Raw genomic sequence first — 25,577 nt, 5'->3', positions numbered from 1 at the left:
TGAGAAGCAAACTTGTTAAATGTTGATGGTTAATATCACAGATCTATAAACTGACTACTGGATCTAACTCACTTACTCAGCTAAAGTGGTTTTACTACCATTTAGTAAATTGACCTATAAAACTGTTGGGATGATGGGGGATGTGAGACTTGAAAAAACACATTAAATTTTTACGCCATTAACGCAGGTACCATATTGTATAATATTTGATCTAATATTGGAGTGATTTCTATTGATTTTCCCTCGAAAAATCACAGACATAGATTTAACTTTTTTTTACAAGATCAAGCACATCATTGTTTAGAAAAATGAATAATAATAATTACAAATATTGCAAACAGTATCGGGGTCTTGATTATCCACCAATAAATGTTCTCAAAATCATCCCAGCATCTGAAAAGAAGAAATGTGGCCAATCAGTCGATGATAATAAATATATATCAGTTATTGGTAGTTTCTGATATAGGCCTCCATTTAATCATTTTGGAAAAGATGCTCAAATTAATGAATATTTTTTGATAAATTTTTTAAATGATTAAAACAATTTTTTTTTTTTTTTAAAAAACATCTAAATATTTTGGTATTTTTATATAATACGTTTTTTTAATATATGATATTTTTTTTTTTAAATATTTTACAATTAAAAAATAAATAAAAGTTTATCCAAAAATCAATTTGAAAATATTATCCAAAACATATTAAATCAAGGCCAATAACGTGAGTATTATTAAAGGGAACAGTTGATGAAAATGCATATAACGTTACACAAGTTGAAGATGCATATATACAAAGTCATTAGTAGATCAAACTTCAGATATACAATAAACTGCGCAATATATTGTCTTGGTTTGAAGTCAGTGTTTTAAATAGTCTAAGCACTCTTAATATGAGTTTTGTAGTCATAGGATTTAAACATATGTTTTGACCTATACTGAGTTCTCACTAGTGTTAATGTCATATCTCTTCTCTGATCTACTGACACAATGTCACTCTCTTTGACTTACCCTGTATCATCAAATGTAATTCTGGTTTTAATCCATACTGTGATTGTAAGAGCCGGGACACCTGGAATAAGGAATCACATTTTCTTATTAGCAGAAATAACTAACTAGGAATGCACTTGATGATATCACGCATATAATAAATACAGATATTACTTAACTAATCATGAACGTAAAATTACATCAAAAATTTATTTTCCGAATTTCAAAGCTTAAGCTTTGTTTTTGTTTTTTTTAGCAAGTACAAACCCATATCTATAATATTTCACCTTAATTATTAATGTTATATAATAATGCAGTGTATGCCTTTAAATACAGAAAAATCTCTGAATTACTATTGCTTCACGTACAAACAACAAAATAATTCTATCAGAGAAATTTATCCTTTAAAGATCCTATGTAAATATTGAATGTTTACCACATTTATAGGATTTTTTTGCTAAATTGAGAATTTTCAGGAATGTAATGTGAATTCAACGTCAAATTTAAATTTAAGGCCAAAGTAACTGAACTGGAATCATTGCTGACTTGGAGAATTGTTCTAGTTAAGCTATTTTGACCTTAAATTTAAAATCCCCTTTTGAATTATCTTTACATTCCTGACTGCTCTCATTTGAGTGAGAATCTTTGTTAGTGACAGGTGGGCTGTATAGAGCTGCTAATAACATCCCTACCAAAATTACCAGGACCAACCGGACTTTCCCAGATTCGCCCCGTGTTTGTTCTTGGGTGTCCTGCTTCTGTCATCGCTAGGGAAATGCTCCCAAAAAGCACAATGTAAGCCTATCATTAGTCACGGCAATCTTAAGAGGAGTTTTGTTTTGAATTAATTATTGTACTACGCTGCAGAAAATGTACTGCGCTGTAATAAAGGGACTCTCCAGTGCCAGGAAAACAATCCGTTTTCCTGGCACTGTAGGTCCCATCTCCCTCCCACCTCCCAATCCCCGGTTGCTGAATGGGTGAAAACCCCTTCAGTCACTTACCACCTCGCCGGTGGTTTCGGGTCGCCGCTGTTCCTCCCAGTCATTACGTCGGCCGGTGGGCGAGACTGATCCCGCCCGCCGGCCGCAGAGACCTAATTAGAGCTCTCCATAGGAAAGCATTGAAAATGCTTTTCAATGCTTTCCTATGGGGAATTGAGCGACGCTGGAGGTCCTCACACAGCGTGAGGACGTCCAGCGACGCTCTAGCACAGGTTTGCTGTGCTATGGACAAGGAAGTGCCCTCTGGTGGCTGTCTAGTAGACATCCACTAGAGGTGGAGTTAACCCTTCAAGGTAATTATTGCAGTTTATAAAAACTGCAATAATTACACTTGCAGGGTTAAGAGTAGTGGGAGTTGGCACCCAGACTACTCCAATGGACAGAAGTGGTCTGGGTGCCTGGAGTGTCTAAACAACTTTAGCTTAATAAAGCAGTTTTAGTGTATATATCATGCCTCTCTGGTTTTACTGCTCAATTCATTGCCATATCAGAGTTAAATCACTTTGTTTCTGTTTATGCAGCCCTTGCCACACCTCCCCTGGCTCTGATTGACACAGCCTGCATGAAAAAAAAAACTGGTTTCACTTTCAATCAGATGTAATTTACCCTAAACAATTGTATCTCTTTCTCTGTAAATTGAACTTTACTCACATACAGGAGGCTCTTGCAGGGTCTAGCAAGCTATTAACATAACAGGGCATAAAACAAATCTAAATGAAACAGAAGGATAAACTTTAGATGACTTTTTATAGGAAGTGTTTAGAAAGGCTGTGCAAGTCACATGCAGGGAGGTGTGACTAGGGTTTATAAACAAAGTGATTTAACTCCTAAAAGGCAGAGAACTGAGCAGTGAGGCTGCAGGGGTATGTTCTATACACCAAAACTACTTCATTAAGCTAAAGTTATTTTGGTGACTATAGTGTCCCTTTAAGATCATCCATTGAGTATGAAATGACATTACTGTTTCTGTAGTTTCCTGTGAAGCCATTTCAAAGTTTTTTTTTCTTTTATCACAGCACGAAACACCATCAAGTAAATATAATTTTGGCATAAATTTGCCATAACACCTAGTAAAAGCTCTAGTAGCACAAGCAGGGACGTTTTAGCCGTGAGGCAAACAAGGTATTTGCCTTGGGCGGCATTTTCCAGGGGGCGGCAAAAAAAGCCGCCCCCAAATGCCCAGGGCATATGTCTTCTTAGCCTTGCGGCTAACTGACATGCCGGGCGGTGCTGGCGGGTGGCCGGGGAGGGAGCACTTTCCCCTAAGCTGTCTGCTCAGCTCCCTCGCGCGGCGCAGAGTGAGGCTGGGAGACGGAATATGACACCCAGCAGCCCGACCGGCAGCCCCAGGGAGAGGGAGAACTCCCCCAGCATTCCTAAAGGTAAGGAGGCTGTGGGGGGTAAATTAAAAAAAAAGTGAGTGTTAATGTGAGTGAGTGTGTGTGTCTGTTAGTGTGTGTGTCTGTTAGTGTGTTTGCCTGTTAGTGTGTGTCTGTTAGTGAGTGTGTGTTTGTCTGTTAGTGAGTTTGTGTTTGTCTGTTAGTGAGTGAGTCTGTTAGTGAGTCTGTTAGTGAGTGTGTGTGTGTGTGTGTCTGTTAGTGAGTAAGTGTGTGTCTGTTAGTGAATGAGTGTCTGTTAGTGAGTGTGAGTGTGTGTCTGTTAGTGAGTATGTGTTTCTGTCAGTGAATGTGTGTGTGTATTTAGAATGCGGGGCAGGGGGGAAGGGTTGGGTGGGGGTGGCGCACAGAGGAGGGGGGGCGCCTGAATTTTGACCTGCCTAGGGCAGCACAAAAACCATAATACACCACTGAGCACATATTTTTTCATTTTACTTCTAATATAATATCTCTCACTTTTGAATGAGGATAAAAGGAACTTCACACACATTTTATTTGATTTGCAGTCTGCGATCAGAACACTGGGAGCCCTTACAATCCCACTAGCTGGGCCCTACCCACTCGGTACTGTCAACTATATAGAAATGAACTGGTAGTGTAATAAATGTTAGTTTTTTTGGATTACTGATTATTATTCATGAACGTATAGCATGTACCTGTTACTTCTTCCTCTTGTGTACAATACTACATGTCTCAAAAACTGCTATAAACTTGGACCTTTGTACTCGATGTGAACTTGTATGTAATATTTACTGTGCATGTCTCGTTTTCCTTTTAACCAATAAAAATAGAATATATTTAAAAAAAAAAAAAAGAGTGAGGACAAAAAAAAGTGGTGAAAAAATAGGTAGAAAGAGCCAATCAAAGCACCTACCACTGGCAGGTTAAAAGAGTAGGTTTGAAATATCAGGGAGGATGGTGCTTAGTTAGTTATTTGGAGGGGCAGGTTGGTTGCAATGACTAGTTAGAAGCAAATTAAAAAGTGGAAAGGTTAAAACAAGGGAAGGTTTTTGGCACATGTTATTTATGGGGACTTTAGGGAGCAGGTGTGTGGTCATGGTTAGTAATGGGTATAAATAGTGAAGACTAGTTAGGAGGTGGGTAGCATTATCTACTTAACTGGAAGGTAGAGGGAAGGGCACCTGCTTGTTTTAGCATTATTTAGCAAGATTCGCTTTAGGTCTGCCCTGTGCGTCTATAATCAGAATATTGTAATCCAAGGCGGCAGGGGGCCCTCCCATGCCCAAGGCAACAACCTGATCTGTCTTACTTAACAAGGCTCAAGTACTACAAGGGAGCTGGTTGGCATTGTTAAGGAAGAGGAGAGCATGTTACAGCTGCCAACTGCTTTATATCACCAGGTGAACTCATACCTACCAAGTGTCCCTATTTAGAAGGGACAGGTCCTATTTTTGGTCCAAATACCTTTGTCCCTCTTTTCTATTTTAATGTCCCTCTTTTCTAGGAGCTCCATATCGTTGGTGTGTCTAATTGTATAGTAGAGCTCCACAGCAATAATACTCCCAGTAATGTGTCTTTAAACTACAATTAATGTGTTTAGAAATCAGTCTGCATTGTTCTTGTCCTACATTACATTTTAGTTCCATAAATTATTATTATTAAGTCACTAAAAATGTCTCCGAACAGCCCGCCCCTGGCCACACCTCAACAACTAATTAAAGTGCCCCTCTTTGTCCATTTGAAATGTTGGGAGGTATGGGTGAATACACATAGGGGCTCACTGTTGAGGCCATGGAGACAATTTTTTACCCAAGTTAAGTACCACCCGGGTCAAATTGAACCAAACACTAACTCTGTCTTTGGAAAACGTTGGGAAGACAAATACTGTTTTGAAGTGTATCCTGTAGTTATTTCTATTTAATTTCGGACTTGACTTACTTGAGTAAAGCACACTTGATTGAAGACCTAATAATATGACCTAATAACAAAACTGTCATAATAATAATAATAATAATATTATTATTAATAATAATATTATTATTAATAATAATAATAATAATAATAACAATAAGGCAAATTAAAGCTTACATGATTTGGGGGTGTCATATTTCCATATCATTATTCAGTTTCTCAGTATAATCTATCTTCTCAGTGGCAGGACTAAGGTACAGAGGACCCTGGTGTGATAATTCATTTTGGGTTTCTTTTAGAGTCCGGCTAGGCACTTGATCGTCGATTCCCATTGAGTGTCCCTAATTGTCCCTGATGGGCCTCAACACCAGAAAATCTGCTGTTGGGGGTTCTAATTTAGTGGTATTTAATTTACAAATTTATTCAATATAATAACGAAACCTGTGGCTACAATAATTGCATTTGTTACTTTTAAACAAAATTGACACTCACCCCAACCAATAACGATATACCACCAGAAATACCTCCTCTGAGAAGTGAAAGTCAGGGTAAGTAAGGTGTGTAGGTACATCCCCTCTACCAGCAACCAGGAGAAGTTTGAAAGGACAGAGAAATGGAAGAATATCATACTGGCTTTGCAGCTTGCCTGGAACGAGACAGTGTATTATAATTAGCTTGTAGTGAAAATGATCAATACGAGTGGGTTATGGAGATAGTAGTGATGATGGTTAAACAGAGTTTTATTGCAGCCAATGGGTATAACTTGATTTCAATAGGCAAGTTACCACTGGTGTCATAATATACCTCCCAAGTAAACCTCTTTTAATTTAGAGACACACCACACTTTCTCTCTTTCCTACCCTGGCAACCCTTTTTTTAAATAAATTTTAAAATGACTGAATACGAATGTCCAAGTAAAAACAAATATAAAAAACAGCTCGCAAAAGCTGCAGATCTCTTGTAGGCAGCCTTTACAAGCCCTCCCCTTCTAACCCCACCCAGACTTTCTGTGGCTGTCCAATCACAGACTTCCCAATGCAGCTCAATGAGAAGACTATGCAAGGCAGGTGCTCTGGGCAATTGCGGTCTCTGGAGTTGAGCTCCATTGAGCTAAACAACCAGGAAGTAACAGGATCTGTTGTCTCATTGACAGCCAGGGGTGTGTTACAAGGTTAATTTATAAAAGTGTCAATTTCTACTGATATCTGTACTTTTTGGAAAATGAAAAAAAGAGGACAGACTCTTCACACTTGAAGCTTTTCAGCAAGCTAAAGTTTCTTAGGGATCCAGAGTGTTCCTTTAATTTGTAGCAAATCCTCAGGTTTTGCATCTTCTGCCAAACAGCCACTAGAGGTGCTTCCGGGTTGTTAGGCAACTTTTGGTCTAACAACCAGTCCTAGCTAAAACCCCATAAGAAAGCATTGATTCAATCTTTTCCTATGGGGTTGTCCTAATGTGATTGCAGTGCTCAGCGCGAATGCTCATTAGGTCCCTGATGTCAGGGAGGAGGAGCGGAGGCAGAGCCTGACCTTGGTGCTGGATTTAGGGAAGTAAATTAAGGGTTTTTAATCATTTCTGTGCTGCAGGGGGAGGGAAGCGTGAGGGGGGCACTATCAGGGCCGGATTAAGAGCCCAGTGGGCCTGGAGCTGACAATTATGATGGGCCTAATTACGGAATCTTATCGACCAAAAACACTAAAACAATCATACCTCCCAAGCGTCATGTATCTGATGGAGATGGTGCTGGAGGGAAACTCATAGGATGCAGCAATAAGAAAACACATACTCTATGCTAATCTCTCTCTAACTTATGCTTTCATCTTTCAAATAAATCCATAACCCCTAACAGCAGTGTCCAGTGAAGCAGGAAGTCAATGGGCAGGGTAAAAGGGTGTGCCACTGGCGCTAATCACGTGACCAGACCTGCCAAAAGGGGAGAACATGCCCAAAACCGGGGCATATTTGTTCAAAGAATTGGAAGGTCAGCCTGGCATGAATGCATGTCAGGCTGCCTGCCAATCATGCAGGCTGTCCAACTAAGGGCATACTATGCAGGCAGCACCCTGAGCTTGACATAAATGTGTCTAATGATGCACTCACTCCGTGCTTTCTAAGGACTGTACCCTAGCACTCGCTGGTCCACTTGTCTCCTTACCTTCTTACTAGCAGGCAGAAGTTCCTGGTATATAGTCTGAGACAGAGAAAAGGTTTATGCAGTGAGTGTAGAAGAATGGGGACATGCCACAGTGTTAGAGAGAACAACGTCTCCATTACCTAAACTAATTTTATTGTCAGCCAGTCCACACAAGTTTTGTTCCCATACATCCCTCTTAAGCTTCCAAACTTAAAAGGAACGATAGTCACCAGAACAACTACAGCTTATTGTATTTGTTCTGGTAAGTAGAATCATTCCATTCAGGCCTTTTGCAGTAAACACTGTCTTTTCATAGAAAATAACTCCACTGGCCATTCCTTAGATGGCTGCTAGAGGTGCTTCCTGGGGCAGTACTGCCTAGTGTACAGCACTGCCATTCAGTGTCTCCACCCTCGGCATGCAGACACTGAACTTTCCTCATAGAGATGCATTTATGAGGAGATGCTGATTGGCCAGGGCTATGACTTGTGCTGGCTCTGCCCCGATCTGCCTAGTTGACAGTCTCAGCCAATCCTATGGGGAAGTATTGTAATTTGCTCAGACCACTGAGACCCGGGGACACAGAGACATGGGGACACTGAGAGACCCGGTGACACTGAGACATTTAGGGAAACTGGGAGAAATGGGGACACAGACACTAGGGACACAGACACTGGGAGACATGGGGACATTGAAACATTTGTGGACACTAAGACACAAGGGACACAGAGACATGGGAACACAGACACTGGGAGACTAGGGGACACTGGCTGGGAGACAGACACTTGGGGACACGGAGACATGGGGACAGTTGTGGACATAGACATGGGGACACTGGGACATATAGGAACACTGTGAGACATGGGGACACTAGGCACACTGAGACACTAGAGACACAGACACTGGGAGACATGGGGACACTGAAACATTTGGGGACACTAAGACACTAGGGACACAGAGACATGGGAACACAGACACTGGGAGACTAATGGACACTGGGAGACTAGGGGACACTGGCTGGGAGACAGACACTTGGGGACACTGTGACAGTTGTGGACAAAGACATGGGGACACTGGGACACATGGGGACACTAGGCACACAGAGACATGGGACACAGACACTGGGAGACTTGGGGACACAGACACTAGCGACACTGGATGGGGACATGGGGACACTGGGAGAAACAGCGTCCCCATGTGTCTCAGCATCCCCATGTGTCTCAACATCCCCATATGTCTTAGTGTCCACAAGTGTCTTAGCGTTCCCAGGTCTCCCATTGTCTGTGTCCCCATGTGTCCTAGTGTCCCCTAGTGTCTGTGTCCCCATGTGTCCCCTAGTGTCTCAGTGTCCCCATATATTCCCTAGTGTCTCAGTGTCCCCTAATGTCTCAGTGTCCACATGTGTCCCCTTGTGTCTCAGTGTCCCCATGTGTCCCTGCTGTCTTTCCCCCATCCCTCACTTACCTGAGCTGTAGAGCTGCTGTCTGGACTCTGTGCTGAGTTGCTGCTCCCCACGGATCAGTGAGTAGTAGAGAGAGGCAGGGATATGCATAGACATATAATACCTAGATGCTGCATTGACAGCTACTTCCTATTGGCGCTGATGAGCCGCAGGGCCGCCATCTTGGATCGGTCACAGTGTGATCTGCAGCATAGACATATATATATATGTCTATGATCTGCAGAGCAATGTCCTCAAAGTAAACATGGTTAGTCTTAAAATCCACCCGGAGGGTGTATAGATCCAGTAGCATGATGTTTAATCCAGGGATATTAAATACAATTTACTGACATTTGCTGCTTTAAGTCCTCTGTGGTTATTTACGTTATCGACTAAGTTTACTCAATACATTGAAATTATTTGAATTTCCAGATTGAAACTATGCGTTGCATTTGGATTTAGGTTTGCTAAAATTCTAAGTTTAGTGAACTAACCCCACAATCTATCATCTTAATATACATGTTTTAAAGTGGGACTGGATCTTTGTCTGATTTGTAATGTATTTACTTTTCACCTATATTTAACTAATATGGATTTTGGAACTGTGCAAAATAAAATGTAGATATTTACAACTCTTTATTATTGTGAGCTCTGTCTTTTGCACTTTGAAGTCCGCATGGAGATAGCATAAAGAGAATAGGAGAACTCAAACAATCACATCACTATTTACTAAAGTGAGATTTGTCACTAAGTCAAAGTAAATTAAAAAAAATTAGGGACAGAAGTCCTAATATATAGACATATAATACCACACCGGGTGACCAGCCCAAAATGGCGCCCGCATTTCTTGCCTCCCTCCTCCCCCCCCCCCCCCGAGGTCAATGCGGCGTCTAGGTATTATATGTCTATGGGGATATGCTGTAACTTCCTGTCCCTGCCTCTCTCCACACACAGTGACCCCTACTGGCCGGTGCTGGTATTGCAGAGTAATCTCCACTTATTCTGAGAAAAATACCTGCATTTGTATTGCCCGTATTACTGCAAAACTGGCACGGCCAGGCAGCCTCAAATACCGACTGTGCCAGTAAAATACCAGTCAGGTGGCAAACCTAAGAGTAGTGTGTGTAAAAAAAAAATAAATTTTTTTTTTTTTTTTTCTTTCGTTTTTTTTTAAATGGGCCTATTTCATGGGTCTGGGCCTGGAGCTGCAGCTCCATCAGCCCCTATGTTAATCCGGCCCTTGTCACTATAGTGCTAGGGATACAATTCCTATAGTTTTCCTTTAACTGTGTACTTTTGGGACAACAAGTGCACTTTAATTACATAAAAAGTATGAATTAGCAAAGTCATTTGGAAATAATAGTCAAAATCACAGAAGTGCCATGTTAGGCAATTCCTTATCGTCTGTTCACATATTGGACCTTTGGAGGAAGGTAGATGGAGTTTTACTTTGGAAGCAGCCATGAAGGTTTAAGATTCCATTTAGGTCACTGGTTTGGGACCACCCTTTCATTTTTCACATAGATGGTGAATGGAGTCAAGAAAATACATGGTTTTAGTGTCCCAGCCTAACTCAGAGGGCCCTAGGCGGCTGCCTAAGTTCACCTTACTGTTAATTCTGCTCTGTGGCGCAGAGCTTGTGTAGCATACAGAATAAACATATGGTCTCTCCCAAAATACATACAGTTTTCCATCCATGGTCTTACTGTGGACATGGTGCAATGATCAATATTTTCATCGGCAAAAAGAATCGCGTCTTTTACAAAGACAGCAACGCCACGTAAGATGAAAGACACAAACAGGTTCATGTGAATGAAGTTTCTGGGGCAGTGCAGCTTCCTGCAATTACAAAAAAAAAGTAAACAAATGTATATCACCAAAATCGAGTAGACAAAATTGTAATTATATATCGGTTTGAGAAAGACTGTATTTTAATTTTTGTTGAAAAAAAAAACCAAACCTTTTAAAATGCTGACAAATAAATATGCATTTTTTTTTTAATTAAATAAACTATGGCGACTGCCCCTTGATGGCAATGCATGGGTTAATCCTGTGCATCATCGGTCCAGCTCAGAGTTCGAATAGCTTTTCAAATTATTAACCCCTTAAGGACCATATGTTACATAATGGCATCATCACGATACGTTCCCTATAGACCTCCTGGCAGCATTAAATGTCCTGTCTATTCAGCCTTGGTAGATCCACAAATTCATGCTGTCTATGTAGGTGCGGCTTATTCCATGATAGACTAGGAATCTTAATGAAAAGATCGTAATGGTGGGATACACATCACACTGAACATAACAATGTGGGTGGTGTAGGGTTACTGTTACTCAACAATGCAACTCAATGAAAGAATCAGTTTTCAAAAGACAGCCAGTAACACCCAGACTCTGCTTGTTATAATCATTATATGCAAAACATGTAAAGGAGTAGGCAGACTGGATTATTTTAGATATAAACAATATATGGATTGTATAAACATACCCTCTATTCTGTAATAGATGAATATATAGTTTATATCTAAGATTACTGTGATACACTGAGAATATATATTATTTTATGCGCTGTACACCTTTGTATTTTACTTGTTTCTTTTGTGGTGGGTTTTACGTGGTTAAACCCACAGTGTATCTTAGCTGCAATTCTGCCCGAGCGCCACTTGTATTACACACCGATATTGTATAGACTGGATTATTTTTTTTTTAAATGAGAATTTGTCAGGAAATCAAAGAGAATTTTTCATTTAAGGGCAGAGAAGCCCTTGGTTGACTTGGAGGATTTTCCCAGTTTAGCTATTTTGGGCTTAAATTTGAAATTCACCTTCGAATTCCCCAACAATTCTCACTGTAATAAATAACACTGCCAGAGTCTGATACCTGCCAGTCCAACAGAGTCTTTGCAGAGTCTTTGCCATTCCTTTATTATTGAACTGGAGATTTTAGAAAGTGTGCAGGTGAAATGCCTTTCACACGATTCCCTGTTTGTAGTCTGTCAGGACTCTCACCCTCAAGATCCAACTTTGTCCGTGTCACCCACTGGAACAGATCTGGAATTTATCTAAATTCTGGACTGAAAGGACTGACTGGTCTAGAGAGATCCGGTGCCAGCAAACTCAAGACCAGGTTTATTACAATTCCTTTCTTTATTTCCTCTGACCAAGTAAGGTCTACAGGCAGAGGCGTAACTAGAAACCACAGGGCCCTGTGCAAAAATTGTACTGGGGCCCCCCATGTGTCTCACTTCCCCAACCACACCATGTGTCTCATTCTTTCCCCTCAGTTCCTCCACGTGTCTTATCCCCCCCAGCCCATCCCTGTGCCTCATTTTCCCAAGTCACTCCACGTATCTCATTCCCCCCCAGTCTTTCTATGTGTGTCTCCCAGCCCTTCCATGTGCCTCCGACCTCCCAACTATTCCATGTGTCTCTCCCATCCCCCAGCTCTTCCATGTGTCTCTCCCACTGCTCACAGCCCCTCCTTGTGTCTCTCCCCCACTCGCTGTACCTGTTCAGCTCCGTGGGAGGACCGCGGTACCCGGTCTGACAGGAAGTGCCTTCTCAGTGAGCATTTCCTGTCATACCATGGTCCGGTTGCCCACGCTACATACAGAGAGTGGCAGAAGGAGAGCACTGTGCAGTGCGCTCCACTCCTGACGGTCACCTGGCAACTGCACGTCCTGGGCTAGTGCAGCTGTGCAATTCTAAACTTTGTTCCCTTATGTTGATAATGTTCTCCTATCATGTCAGACTAGACTATTATATGAGCTTGACTTTGGGCCTTAATCTGCCTATTTAGAAATCCTTGCATGAAGATGTTAAGACAAATGAATCAGTTAGTTTGGGCAGGTGGATTCTGCTTTGGGTCATGTTGAGTCACTACATGATGTCAGGGCGCCCATCTGCCCTTGAAGTCCCGATGACAACAGTCATACACCATATAGATAGTTATTTCCTTCAAACTATGCCTGGTAATAAAGAATTATCTATATTTGGATTTCAAGAGCCGGTGATATTCATTACAGAATTCCAGGGAACATGATGTTCTCATCAATGATCTGGCCCAAAAGTCTGAATGCAAGCCCTAAGCTCATTACTCAATACACCGGAGACTTCACATATATTGTAGCAAACTAATGTAAAATCACAGTCCTGGAATAAGTGTCTGCATGAGGTACCACAGGGAGAGACAGAGAAGAGACATGACATTTCACTAAAATATTCAAAGGAATGAACAGCCGTAGGAAATAAGAGTCTAGAATCCTTATTTTCAAATTAAAGACTCTGTTCATTTAAAATTAGGGCTTTGGTTAAATTAAGACATTGCTTTTCAAAGCAGCACAAATAATCTATTTTACAAACGTAACGTAGATTGTCATTCGTCAGGAGTGAAAATGGTTAGAGAAAACTTACTGAATGTAGTTTGACTGCGGAGGGCTGGCTGTTTTTGACCAGGGGCACAAACACAAACAAATTTCCATTTCTTGCGCACAGATTTTTTAATCTCTGTGTGGATGGTTTTTCTCAAACTGTGCAAATGATATATTTGCATCTGTGTGACCTGCACAGCATGAGGAAGCATTTACAGATGGCTACGCGTGCCCAAATAATGCTAACTATTTTACATGGCTCCATTGACATCAGTTTATCATCTCCCCCTGCATCTCACCTAACACCTCAACATCCACATTACACATACTAAATATATACAGGGATAGGCAACCTTTGGCACTCATGATGTTGTGGACTACATCTCCTTGATTGCTATAAATACAAGTTTTTGCTGTTCGTGAAGGTGTAAAAATTCCATAACTCTAAAGTGTCCATGGATGTAGCACCAAAAAAAAAAAAAAAACGACAGACTGTGGGCAAATAGGCTAGTTTACTGTGCGATTAAATGTTCTGTCTATGGCACCAAAAAAAAGAGCTGATAGATGGTTAGAGGAGAAAAAAAGAAAGACATCACACAAATAAAGAAATATACCAGGGGTCAGCCGGACATAATGCTTAAAATACGCAATCGAAAGCCCAAAATTGCATATATCAACTGAATTTGAAAGGTGAAATATGATTCTGTTTGGTTGGAATTCGTCCGAATGCTAACCGGAATTAGCCTCATTAAAAGGTGAAAATATGAACTTATATATTATGCAATACGGCGGTGGGCTCATTTTTTGCACCCCTTTATCCAGTGGATTTTACTAAAACTAAAAATGAGACTAACACAGTTATTTACTAAAGTGAATTTCATATTTAAGGCCAGGGTAGTCAAACTGACAGCATTGCCAAGTCAGAGAATGTTTCCAGTTTGGCTATTTTTTATAAATTTGGTGATTTGGGATCCCTCACTCAAGAAGGCTTGCCGCAGCTCCAAAAATAATAAATTTGACTGAGAGGCTGAGTCAGGACTAATAGGATTTAGAATTAACTCCTCGGTGCAGGACTCTTCCCAAATATACAAAAATATAACCAGAAAAAAAACACAGCAGTCTGCACACATGGGTAAATCCAAACACTCCACAAATGAAAAAAAAAGGTAATGAAAAAGTAGCACATTTATTGAAAAAAGTAATAGAAATAAAAACACATAGTATCACACTGTAACAGTAGTCCTCTAGTTCCAATATCTACAAAATGTGTACATGTACATAAGTATCAAGTGTGTAAAATAACAGTATCAATACATAAATACTGATTGATTGAAATACTTGCAGCTACTGTTCAGAGGAGAGACCACCTAAGAAGACCACCCAGAAAATGGTAAGTGACACCCTGGACACGTTTCGCACCCCACCTGGTGCTTTCTCAACATCCAAACTTCTGTGGCTTATTTACATGATTTTGAGCATATTGGAACCAACTTTTCTTGTGCTTTTGGGTCAGTATGCGCCTTAATTTGCTCACTGAAACCTCAGGGCCTGTTGCCATCAAGTCTTGCTGAAGGTCTTTTGCAGTCACTCGAGGGTTTTTCACAACCTGCCTTCTCAGAAATCTGGTTGCAGCCATTGATAGCTTCCTTTTTATGCCCCGTCCAGGCAGTGCAACCACTGTTCCTTCAACTTTGAACTGGCAAACTATGCTTCCCTCAGTGTCTCTAAGAACAATCAGTGCCTTCACTATCTTTTTGTATCCTGTTCCGTGTTTGTGAATGACGATGATCTCTTCTCTTAACTTTGGGCCATTCTTCTAAGCCATATTTCTAACATGCAGTCAAACATGACACTCATCAAACCCCTTGTCAGTTCAGGTATTTTAAGTGTTTCACATCAAGCACACCTGGTGCAACTAATGAAGCCCTTGATAAATTTCATCAGGTGTGCTTGAGACAAAACTTGTTTTGCATTTTTGTGCTGGGATTCTAGTCATGGCGTTGAATCATTTTGCGACTGGAGAATTTATCTTTAATGCATTATAAGTTGCATTTTCAGTTGAATATGGGGAAACCACTTCAAGCATTCCTTGTGTTGAGCTATTTCAATTGCTTTTGTATGATTTGTTCATTGCAAAAAGTTGAAAGTCTGTAAATTTTGACAATAAATTAAATTTTCAATGAGGGTTGAAAAATTTTGATTACAAGTGTAGGTGTCTGACCAAAAACTGACCAAGCCTTTATTTGGAATTTTCTGCAAAAACAAACAAACAAAATAGATTGCCCACTAGATGGCGCCTTTTCCATATTTTACTTTCATTCGTGTTCCGAAGCGTGGAAATTCTATAGTAGAATAGTGTTATTTACTAACGTGAGAATTCAAAGTGAATTTCAAATTTAAGGTAAAACAGCCATCAATGCTTTCTGTACAGCTACTCTAGCCTTAAATTTGAAATTCAATCTGAATTTTCATTTTAGTAAATAATACTGACGTGTTTCTGTGTCAATGATTCTGGTTTTGGGAGTCGTATATAAACACTCTTGTATCACATACTCCATCCTGAAAATCTTTTATTTCAATCCCACTCTGTTTGTGCTAATTAATATGTCTGTATATTCCTGTCTAGGTTATAGCACGCTGAGACTTGATATTACATTTTTTTTTCTATTCTATTTTTATTTTAAGTAATTTCGCATTTCCAATTTTTTTGTTCTTTTTTGTAAAGCCTTTCACTGTTTGCTCAGCATTCCTCCCACAATTATTCTTGGTCTTTTTACCACTGTTACATTTTCTATTCTCCTTTCACCCTCCTATTGCAAGATCATCCATCTATAAGGCCATAACCCTCCCATCCTGTTTTATACCCATATCATACAATGCCTATATATTTAGAAGGGACAAGCAATATATAGGGTCATAAACGTGCAGTTTGCAAGTATGTATGTTCATTATAAACATACCGCATAGTGGGTGACTGCGGCGGAGGTCATTCGGCGCTAGAAACGAGTCAATAAATCATTATTACAGCCCCAGTTTCCAGTCCAGATAACACAAGTGTCTCTTCCTAAATAACCTGGCTCAGATGAAAGAGCCGAGGACCAAAAACGAGGAGGGAGGAAAAGATAAGATACAAGATCGCAACCCCCATTTGGGCAGACAAACAAAAAAACAGAATAGTAAAATTATTAAAATACACTGAGCACAAGAGGCTCTCTCTTTCCAAAGAAAGGTATTAAGTAAAATGATAAAATAGAATATATAACTAATCTATAAGGATCCAGGGGGCAGGGGGGAAGGGGAATTTGTGGGTCAGGGGGGTCACAGGGAGCACATATAAGACTGCAAGAGATATTTATGATGACTAAAGTACCATGGCCTGAAATAAAAAAAACACTAACAAAACGACACAAGGCAGGTACATGTCTGAAATACCAAAAAATAATAATAATAATAATAATAAAAAAATAAAAAATCATTACGACACATAACTTTTTAACCCCTTAAGGACACATGACATGTGTGACATGTCATGATTCCCTTTTATTCCAGAAGTTTGGTCCTTAAGGGGTTAAACACCAGACAGAGGGGGGTAGAGATTACTACAACAGAAGAACGTTTCGGCACTAAAGAATCCCTTTTATGTAATACAGAAAGGAAATTGAATGTAGATATTGAAACATGCACCTGGCATGACAGATTCATTCTAAACACAACCCCAGAGGTACATGAATACATTTTTAGGAATCATTCAGCAGCTCTTATTTTACTGCCACACTTACCTAAAGAGAGAGAAGATTATGATTGCGGTTACGAGGGCGGATAGCGATGCGGCATATCCACAAGTGTACAGGATTTTCACAGCATGAAAATGACCTTTCTGTAAAAGCAGAATGTCAATTAAGGTCACAAAAATTCCAATTATAAGCACTTGTGAGTTAACACCAATCTTAATTTCATTCTAAAAAATTGCTTCTAGCCATGGAAACGAGAGATCTCTTGAAATCCATTGTATTTGTATTCTTCTACATGATTAAAAGTGAAAAAGTTTATATTACTGGAATTTATAATATACAATGCGTAAATATTTGAGAAACTGATTTAAAAAAAACATGACAACCTAAAGATATATGCTCAGAGGAACCCCACTGTTGTGTAGTGAGCACATTAGCCAGGCCTAAAATTAAAAGAACACTCCGGTTACCATATGGTGCCAGGATGTCCCGGTGAGCTTTCTCGAACGGTTTAACCACAAATGTTGCCTCCGGTGCTGGATCTGCAGTTCCCCCAGCAGCGTTTGTATTCTGAAATTTCAGGAAGTGTGGGGTGCCGCCGGGCAGAGGCACCTCTGATTGGCTAGAGTAGTCAGCTGACGCTCTAAACCACTCAGTAGCTCCCCATTCATACAAAATGTACGTACTTTTTTTATGAACGTGAAATTTTCACTTTGGAATGACTTTTTGTAGGTACCTTTTTGTAGGTGGTATTTAACTAAGGGGTAGAAGGTAACATATGATGGCCATATGGTGTAACCAAATCCCAGTTGGGTGATTTCAAGTAGCCTTGTAAGATTAAAGCTGTATTTTTGTGTGTGTGCGCTATTTCCTTAAAAGGACACTGGAGGGACTATAACCATTTCATCTCATTGGATTGTTTATAGTGCCTTGAGACCCCTGGTACTGCCCTTCCATTGAGTAATAAACCATTTTCAAGCAGTTGAACACTGAATGAGGGTTCAGCACTTCTAATAGCTCCACCCGCGTTTGAGGTGTGGCTAAGGCAGAGATTACACACTTCCTTGAAGCCATACCGATTCATACCTGCAAAGACACTGTGATAGGCTAACTGTGGTCAGCTGACACTCTCAGCCAATCAAAGCCACCCAGTGCTGCTCAGACTAATGCTTTCTCATTAGCCCAAGCAGTACAGAGGGAATGAGTTGCCGAGGACTCTTGTTTAGCATTAAAACCTTAAAAACAGTTTAATGCTTAATGGCAGTAGAGCTCCAGGGGTCTCCAGATACTATAACCACTTAACCACTTCAATGACATGAAGTAGTTATGATGCCTCCAGTGTCCCCTAATCAATTTCTTTTGAGTATGTTTTGGTCTTTATAGCAGCAACACAACTACAAAAAAAAATTGTATTGACAGTCCTGCATTATTTTATACAGCTATGTCACCAGTTGTATATTTACCATATGCAACATTTGTGTATTGTGCGACATCCGTACCTTGCGTTTGCTTATGGTATGCTATTATTTAGTATTGACATCTTTTGTACCTACTCCTACTACACTGTCAATACCCATGCCTTTATATATTATGTATATATGGGTGGAAAAAATCTACCCTGGATGAGTGGAAAAAATGGTTGATTTGGTCTCGAATTCTGGTTTAATATGATAGAGAGAAGACCTCAACTGGTAAATGAGCTCCCCATTAGAGCTCTGAAACAATAAAACTTGATGTAAGGGAAATGGACCCTAAACGTACCAGGAGATCTTCTAACCATATGTGGAAACAGCAGTATTGTTCCAAAAATGAACCCAATACACAGATACCAAATAGTATAGAAACAAAGATAAAGATAAAAATACTAAATTATAAAATGTATATATAAATGAAAATATTTTCTATTTATGCACTAAGTTAAACTGGTGCAAATAAATGTTACCGTCTATGTGGACGTTTACAACCAAGTACATTTGTGTTCAGCTACATTGATACAGTATCTGTACTGCTGGGTCTGTATAATACCAAGCAAGCACAGGAGTATAATCTAATGGTCTGCAGTGACTATTACTGATCCGATATATAGTTACTGACACAAATCCAAACTGATAAAAATGGGTGTCCTCTTTGTAGTATCAACAAAACATCCGTTTTTTTGTTGGTAAAAAATATATAAAATTTATTTGTACAGCATCATAAATGATAGGAAAAATACATGAAAACTTGATAGCATAGTCAATAAATAAAAACTCGATGGGTATATTTACAGAGTCCTATGAGATATGCAGAATCCAATTTGGAGTGGTTACTCACTGAACCTCTGACCGGTCAAGAGGTAGCGGTGGAAAAAACCGGGAAAATAGGCTTCGAAAAATCTCCTCGTGTGTCTCACTCTGTATTGGTCTGCGTGCTCCTGGATCTCTATGAAGATGCGGCTGCGGCCGAAAGTTTGCCTTACGCGTTTCGTGACAGAGGCTGATGAAGTGACAGTAACTAGTCACGAAACGCGTAAGGCAAACTTTCGGCCGCAGCCGCATCTTCATAGAGATCCAGGAGCACGCAGACCAATACAGAGTGAGACACACGAGGAGATTTTTCGAAGCCTATTTTCCCGGTTTTTTCCACCGCTACCTCTTGACCGGTCAGAGGTTCAGTGAGTAACCACTCCAAATTGGATTCTGCATATCTCATAGGACTCTGTAAATATACCCATCGAGTTTTTATTTATTGACTATGCTATCAAGTTTTCATGTATTTTTCCTATCATTTATGATGCTGTACAAATAAATTTTATATATTTTTTACCAACAAAAAAACGGATGTTTTGTTGATACTACAAAGAGGACACCCATTTTTATCAGTTTGGATTTGTGTCAGTAACTATATATCGGATCAGTAATAGTCACTGCAGACCATTAGATTATACTCCTGTGCTTGCTTGGTATTATACAGACCCAGCAGTACAGATACTGTATCAATGTAGCTGAACACAAATGTACTTGGTTGTAAACGTCCACATAGACGGTAACATTTATTTGCACCAGTTTAACTTAGTGCATAAATAGAAAATATTTTCATTTATATATACATTTTATAATTTAGTATTTTTATCTTTATCTTTGTTTCTATACTATTTGGTATCTGTGTATTGGGTTCATTTTTGGAACAATACTGCTGTTTCCACATATGGTTAGAAGATCTCCTGGTACGTTTAGGGTCCATTTCCCTTACATCAAGTTTTATATATTATGTGTACTTATTTTAGCAAATATGTGTTTGTGAGATCTGAAAAATACAACCAAATGTACAAATCCACACGTTTTTAACCTACAGCTGGGCGCCTCCATCTTAACTCCATGTCATTCATTATTAAAAGCTCTGTCATTAGCATCTGCCTGTCAGCACAAAGAATGAAGTGTCCGTTTCCCTTTAATGTTGCTAATTTTAAAATTTTTTTGCTCTAATGTCCTATTTATTAATGAATAATTTCACTTTCTACACTCTCTCACCCACCATCAGCATATAGAAAGCAATCTTGTCCAACGTCCGAAACGTCTGTCTCTTCAAATTTTCCACATCGTCTACCTCCTGCTAGTCGTTCCTCCACGAATGATCTTCCAATTTTCTTAGCATCAGTAATAATTTCCCCACCATCTCCAAAATGTAATCAAGCTTTTCCTACCTAACTGTATTTTTTAGTATTTATAAATAAGGGTTATATTCTTAGTTTTTAGCGTAATTTTTGTGCTGCGATAGTATTGGATTTTGTATTTTTATAAAAAATTATTATGTAGGATGCAATCTGAGCGTTCATCCTTCAAATCTGTCCTTCACAACTCAGGACTCTGAGAATCAACGCATTTAACTTGTACTATGGAACCTTGAAAATATGCCCAATCATCTGGATAGTCTGTTTAAATGGACCTTATCGCTATAATGTGCCCACTCAGCCCGAACGCTTTACTTGCCTTTTCGTCTGTGTCGTAGCTGCTGTTAAATAAGCAAGCTTTAAAATACGATGGGGAATGGGGGGACCAGCCATGTTCAGTGCAGTTTCTTTGGATCAAAACTGTAAAGCAGGAAGGAAACGGTTAATGCCATCATTATGTCATACATTTGTAAATACATTTGCAATTCAAAACAAGTTAATTAGAAAACTGTAAACGTTGTTAATGCATTAAATGCGTTTGTGCATTTTAAATGTTGTTATAATTATTTGAAATCTGGAACTGCTTGAAAACAAAATGTAAAACATAAATATGTCCACTAACTGTAAAAAAAAATATCATTTTTTTTTCTTAAATCATGGTTTGTAAAATATTTGTAAAACTATTTCACGAACCAGTCTGGCATCTTCCGTAATAAATTTCGTACAGGTCACATACAAGCAGTAATATTTTTTTTCTACACGTCATTGAACATTGTCAAAAGGAACACTGTCATATTTAGTATTCTTTAAAGTAAATTGTAACAGATCATATACCGTAACTTTCATGTATATTATTTTGTAATGCATACAAGTGTGTGCTTCTTTTAAAGGAACACTCCAAGTACCATAACCACTACTGCATGCTGTAGCGGTAATAGTCCCAGAAGTTCCCTGGCAAACCATTTTAGAACAGTTTGAATTCTAACCTGGAATCTGCCAGACGTTGTTCCCCACCTCCTCTACATCCGAGCTAAACCCGGCAGTATAGGTTGGTGGGTTAGGTGCACTGTAGTGTTTAGTTTAGAAGCATCTGTTAATTTTGTTGAAAGTAGTGGAGACAACAGAGAGATGCTGGGGCACTCCAGGCACTCCAATTTGAGGCCAAAACAGGGAACTGGAAATATATCTGATTTGGATAATTTTTCATATTTGACGATTTTTGTCTAAAATCTGAAATTCACTTTGAATTTCCGACAGTAAAAACATTAGTGATTTACCGTGTGTGAGTTACACTTATAATGTTGTGCGTACACATCCCAAATTTAGCACAACCTTCTTGCCATCCATAACCTTCTATCATGTTAGAAGCTTGAGTATCACTACTTAAATGGACACTCCACAGCCCAAATAATATATTTTAAAAAATTATATATATATAAATCACTGTTTAGTAAATATACCCCAATGAAAACATGCAAGCATTTAATTATGCTTTGTTTTCATTGGGGGCTAAATCTAAAAACAGCTTGCAACAGCTGTAGATCTCTTTTATTCAGCCTTTCAAGCCCTCCCCTTCTAATCCCACCCAGACTTTCTGCGGTTGTCCAATCACAGACTTCCCAATGCAGCTCAATGAGAAGTCTTTGCAAGGCAGGTGCTCTGGGCAATTGATGCCTCTTAAGTAAAGCTCCACTGAGCTAAACAAATAGAACTAGGCTGTCTAATTGACAGTCAGCGGTGTAACAAGGTTAATTTATAAAAGTGTCAATTTCTATTGAAATTTGTAAAATGAAAAAAGGGGGGGGCGGGACACACTGTTCACTCGTAAAGCTCTTCAGTAAGACAAAATTTCTTAGCTGTTTGGAGTATTCTTTTACATCGGCACTGTCACTGTCTGGGGACTTTGCAGAATTTGACATCGCCGCTGGGAGGAAGGGGGGGGGGGGGCAGGCAAAGGTGAGCGTTACTTTTCCAAACCTGTCTTTTATGGTTGCCACCATCTTATCCCAGCAGGTCCTCTTCAGCTGCTCGCGCTTCAGGGCATGAGTACAGCATTGAGATCTATGGAGGATCCCGCAAGATTGCAGAACCCTCCATAAATTAAGCCAATCCCCTGCAGCCGTCACTGGTCATGGCTGGGGGATTGGCACGTTTAGATGGCGGTAGTGCTGCCTAGTGTCTTGAAGTGTCAAACATAGGAAATATACAGAGGCAAAGTAGTCCCTACTTTGTCTTAGTATATCTCTTGACTGGGTTAGAATTTCAGGGAAATGCCAACACAGTCAATAAAAGTATTTCATAAAGACTATAGATCTTTATGAAATATTCCTTTTTTAGGGGTTGTGGGGGATGCCAGTATCGCTTTAATGATATATGGTAAACTATGTTTTTTGGTTTTTTTTAAATGGACAAATCAATATATGTGAATCATTTTAAAATGTTAATAATTTTAATGTTTAAAAAATGGCCTTCCTGATTGGCTGACACCATAATACTGTTCTTCACATTTTCTCTTTTGAGGTAATAAAATTGAAATGTATGAAGATGATATTCAGAATACATTTGCCTTGTTACACAGTGTATACTGTGATACTTGATGCAATACTCATCTGCAAGATGCTCAGTGGCAGGAAATCAATGGATTAGCTCTAGGCTTTTTAAAAACGGAATATTTTAAGCCAATTCTTCTTATACATGACGCAAATGAAAACACGGGATGAAATAGACAATTTGGCCTTTGATAAATGAACCAATTACTTATAGTCAATCAATCACATACAATTGTACTTGCTCTCATAGAGCTTAAATGTCACCTTAAATCGTACGCCTCGGGCACTCCATATTCTTTGAATAAAGAGAGAGTTGTTAAAAAATGTCTGCCCAGCATTACATCCTTCTTTAATGAACTGCTGATAAAACTCAGAAGAAAATTTATACAGACTCACAATAACTGAACAATGCCGTGAGCTCCCAAATGGTATAACTAAACTGGGGTTTGTAATAGTAATATTCTCCCCAGACCCCCAGGCACAGTATCGCAGATTGACTAATAGGTGATATAAGAGAGGATTAGGCAGGGCAGCAATAAGTCTGTCTGCCAAGTTTTGCCTCTTTGGTTGGCTGTCAAGTCAAACATCTAAAATGCTTGTTTGCAGGGCCACCTTAGGGGGGTTTACAGGTAATACACCTATAAGAGGCCCGGATATATATATATATATATAGATAGATAGAGAGAGAGAGAGAGAGAGAGAGAGAGAGATGCGGGGAAAGAGGTCAAAGATGTCCTTGCCTGTGCCATTGCATACTTTCACAGTGGGAGAGCTCTCAGTCTGCTCCTCGGCTGGGTCCTCTCGCACGAGCCCCGGCCGTCAAAGCATCTCCGTGGGTTACCACGTGGGTTGCACTCTGCCAGGGCTCACAAGAAGAGTTTGGACACCCAGCAGGAGCAAGGAGAAGCCTCCAAGTACCACCAAACACTAGAGAATGTAGTGTGTCCCCTCCCTGGTCACAGGTAAGAACGATATTAATTAAAGCAAAATAAATGAATGAATTAACTGCTCCTCTCACACACCCACAACACAGCCCTTATCACAGCCTACAAACACACGCAAACACAGACTGCATACACTACACACTGTATCAACTATACAAACACACCGTGCATCCACTATACACACAGCATACACAATATACACACTGCATCCCTAACACACACACAGTATTCACTATACAAATATGCACACTGCATACACTATATACACACACTGCATACACTATATACACACACTGCATGCCCCACACACACATTGCATACACTATACAAATATGCACACTGCATACACTATATACACACACTGCATACACTATATACACACACTGCATCACATACAAACACACACACTGCCCAGGCCATGAACTGTATAAGGGGCCCCACAATTAAGGTCCCCCACAATTTCTGAAGGCAACCTAACTTGTATGGAATATAATTTCTCCATTTTGTTTCTAGTGGCTATTAATATTGATTGTTTGACACCCTTAACCCTCCTAGTCTGCTGTTTTTTTGGTCTATTACTATTGAATTGACCTGTTTGACAGCTTGTGTGTATCAGTGATAACACTGTGTCTTAATTAAGTTACATAGTGGTTTCTCTGTTGGGCACTAATAGCCTTTTCTGTGTAATTGTGGATCTTGCAGGCAAAAACTCCAATCTTTGGGATCTTCGATTTTTCGCTTACGTGTTCTGTATTCCATTAAACAGATTTTGTAAGGTCCGTGTGCTTCCAATGTGAAAACGTGTTTTTAACAATCTATTACTTTTCTCACTAATAACTTTCTACAGTAAAAGCTCTTGTCCATTTGATGGCAACAGGATAAGTGGTTTTCCCAACTTAGCAGAGGAAAAAATGACAACAACGTTCTCACAACATCATCATGGACTGCAGAAAGATCAATATGTAAAAAGATAATTCACACATTTTTCACGTAGACCCAATCTCACGTCTCATCCTCTCCTTTTGATTAAATGACTACTTATGTATGATTGGCATTTCAAGGGCATCAATCATATAGCCAAGTGTTACCTAATTACATAATGCCCTTTTTGCTACTATACCCAAGTGCCTCTGTTACTCGGACTGATAGCCAGATGAGTGGTTTTTCACAAATCAAATGGTGCGATTGGAGTGGTTTATACCTATATGTCGTGTATTATAAAATGTACTTCTAAAGGGAAATATGTGTATCAGATAATAACTATTTTTTGTTACCTAGAACAGAGCTCCTACAACTTAACTGCTGTCCTCATCAAGATGCCAGAATTCCATTATATCCCTGCTTTAGCACAGGTGAGTTGATTAGTGTTTATTATGCTAAACAGGGAATTGTGGGGAACTGAAAACTAAATTGCAATTAAACTACCGTAAGCTAAATGAACTATGCTGCAATCAAAGCTGAGTTTGATGTTGTTTTCCAAATAGCCAGATAATGCAGAGAGCGGG

At 39.5% G+C, this 25,577-nt stretch overlaps 1 protein-coding gene across 1 annotated transcript in view; it reads right to left on the bottom strand.

Moving 5' to 3' along the window:
• The window catches only part of LOC134565857 (vasoactive intestinal polypeptide receptor 1-like), a 50,325-nt gene that overhangs the window by 13,842 nt on the left and 10,906 nt on the right, over nucleotides 1-25,577 (bottom strand). Inside the window, exons 4-9 of the mRNA XM_063425527.1 lie at nucleotides 20,895-20,999; nucleotides 16,979-17,072; nucleotides 10,538-10,670; nucleotides 5,749-5,902; nucleotides 1,005-1,065; nucleotides 327-393 (exon numbers count right to left, since the gene is read on the bottom strand). Of these exons, the coding sequence (XP_063281597.1) occupies nucleotides 327-393; nucleotides 1,005-1,065; nucleotides 5,749-5,902; nucleotides 10,538-10,670; nucleotides 16,979-17,072; nucleotides 20,895-20,999 (614 nt within the window). The remainder of the gene's footprint in view (nucleotides 1-326; nucleotides 394-1,004; nucleotides 1,066-5,748; nucleotides 5,903-10,537; nucleotides 10,671-16,978; nucleotides 17,073-20,894; nucleotides 21,000-25,577) is intronic.

Source organism: Pelobates fuscus, chromosome 6, assembly GCF_036172605.1.
Source record: "Pelobates fuscus isolate aPelFus1 chromosome 6, aPelFus1.pri, whole genome shotgun sequence".
Classification (NCBI taxonomy): Eukaryota; Metazoa; Chordata; class Amphibia; order Anura; family Pelobatidae; genus Pelobates; species Pelobates fuscus.
This window is presented reverse-complemented; position numbering and strand designations above follow the sequence as displayed.